This window comes from Etheostoma spectabile, chromosome 11 (assembly GCF_008692095.1).
Source record: "Etheostoma spectabile isolate EspeVRDwgs_2016 chromosome 11, UIUC_Espe_1.0, whole genome shotgun sequence".
NCBI lineage: Eukaryota > Metazoa > Chordata > Actinopteri > Perciformes > Percidae > Etheostoma > Etheostoma spectabile.
Window position 1 is genome coordinate 18,933,685 of NC_045743.1, and position 1,582 is coordinate 18,935,266.

At 52.5% G+C, this 1,582-nt stretch overlaps 1 protein-coding gene across 1 annotated transcript in view; it reads left to right on the top strand.

Moving 5' to 3' along the window:
* Positions 1-484: 484 nt before the first annotated feature.
* Positions 485-1,582, top strand: part of igfbp5b (insulin-like growth factor binding protein 5b) — a 12,990-nt gene continuing 11,892 nt past the window's right edge. Inside the window, exon 1 of the mRNA XM_032529684.1 lies at positions 485-818. Within this exon, the coding sequence (XP_032385575.1) occupies positions 485-818 (334 nt within the window). The remainder of the gene's footprint in view (positions 819-1,582) is intronic.

The following is a 1,582-nucleotide window of genomic DNA, read 5'->3' on the forward strand; positions in this document are numbered from 1 at the left end:
CCGTGGAACAAGTGCGCCTCCCTTCCCTGCTGTTTAGCGTATTCAGTTAGGGGATTGGGCTCGGCTGTTTTAAAAAGGCAAGGCAGCTCTCCAGTTGATCAGTCTGCTCAGGAAACTTGTGCTGGAGAAAGTACTGGAGTCCAAACTGAAGAGGGAGAGCAGTTGAGATTTTGTGCAAAAGAATTGCCTCGCTCCTGCAGAGGACAGCATCTCGGGACAAATAGCGCATATATTTGAAATTACTCATTTTTAACTTGTTTTGCAGAGTGCACGCTGCAAAGCCTGTGGGTGTTTCTTTTGCTGTTTTTTTTTTCCACACAAATAGCAACATCCTTGGATAAAGACTCTTGGCTTTAGCTTTAAAAAAAAAAAAAAAATCGGATTATCTGACTGAGGCATTGTGCTCATTAGCCTAGTCTACTTTTCCCCCCCCCTCCTCTCTTCGCATTTGAGCTTTATGCTATAACTGAAGACAACGCCAACAATGTTTCTGAGTTTTTGCCTCTTGGTTACATTTATCTTGGGGCTGTCCGGGTGCTTGGGTTCATACGTGCCGTGCGAGCCGTGTGACCAGAAGGCTCTGTCCATGTGCCCTCCGGTCCCGGTCGGCTGCCAGCTGGTCAAGGAGCCGGGCTGCGGCTGCTGCCTGACCTGCGCCCTGTCCGAGGGAGCGGCGTGCGGCGTTTACACCGGGACGTGCACCCAGGGTCTCCGCTGTCTGCCGAGGAGCGGGGAGGAGAAACCCCTGCACGCCCTGCTCCACGGCAGGGGAGTGTGCACCAACGAGAAAGGATACAAACCTGCCCACCCGCCCATAGGTAAGACGCGCACGGGCTGCCTGGCAGACTCAATGCAATGCATGCTCGGGGATCAAACACTTATGAGAATGTGTGCGGATTGCACTTCACAACCGCATCAATGCACGAAAAAAAAAAGTTTCATTTCATCTAGGCCAGGACTGCAGGGTGTCCTCTGTCTTCTCTGTGGATCAGTGATTTCTTATCCCATGTGGGGAGCCACTGTGCGCTGCTGCGGGATTGAAATAACAACCCCAGTCGAGTATCTTTCATGATAAATCATTTTATGTAGATATGATTGCATTGTTGATCATAAATGTGCGGACCCCAGAGGGTGGGGGGTTCACCATGAGACACACACACAGTGCCTAGAACGCGCACTGCTCCCTGACGGAGCGCGTGTTTGACAGATGGTTTGAGATCTGCTGTCTTGATTAAAGTGGCTGCAGGAGCTTATTCCTCCTCTCCTCACGGGTCTTTGTAGGAACAGAAACGCACCTCGGGTCTCGCGGGCTCAGCATCCAGCTGTAACGCCAGTGTTGCGTTAGGCTGCTCAGTAGGAGTCTATATGTCCGTGGTAAGAACAGGAGGGGAACCAGCAGCTCGGATGTGTGCGCAGTGCCGCGCAATCTGGTGCGGGCGGCTCGGCGCTCCGCTGCGGTTCGTCCCGGCTGATCTGAGCCCAGTGCGGGGAAGTTGCTGTCAAACTGCGGTCTTGCGAGACCCAGGCGCGGCTGTAAGGATCCAGAGCAAATTCTTAAAAGCATTGCTTTTAACAGGTTTCC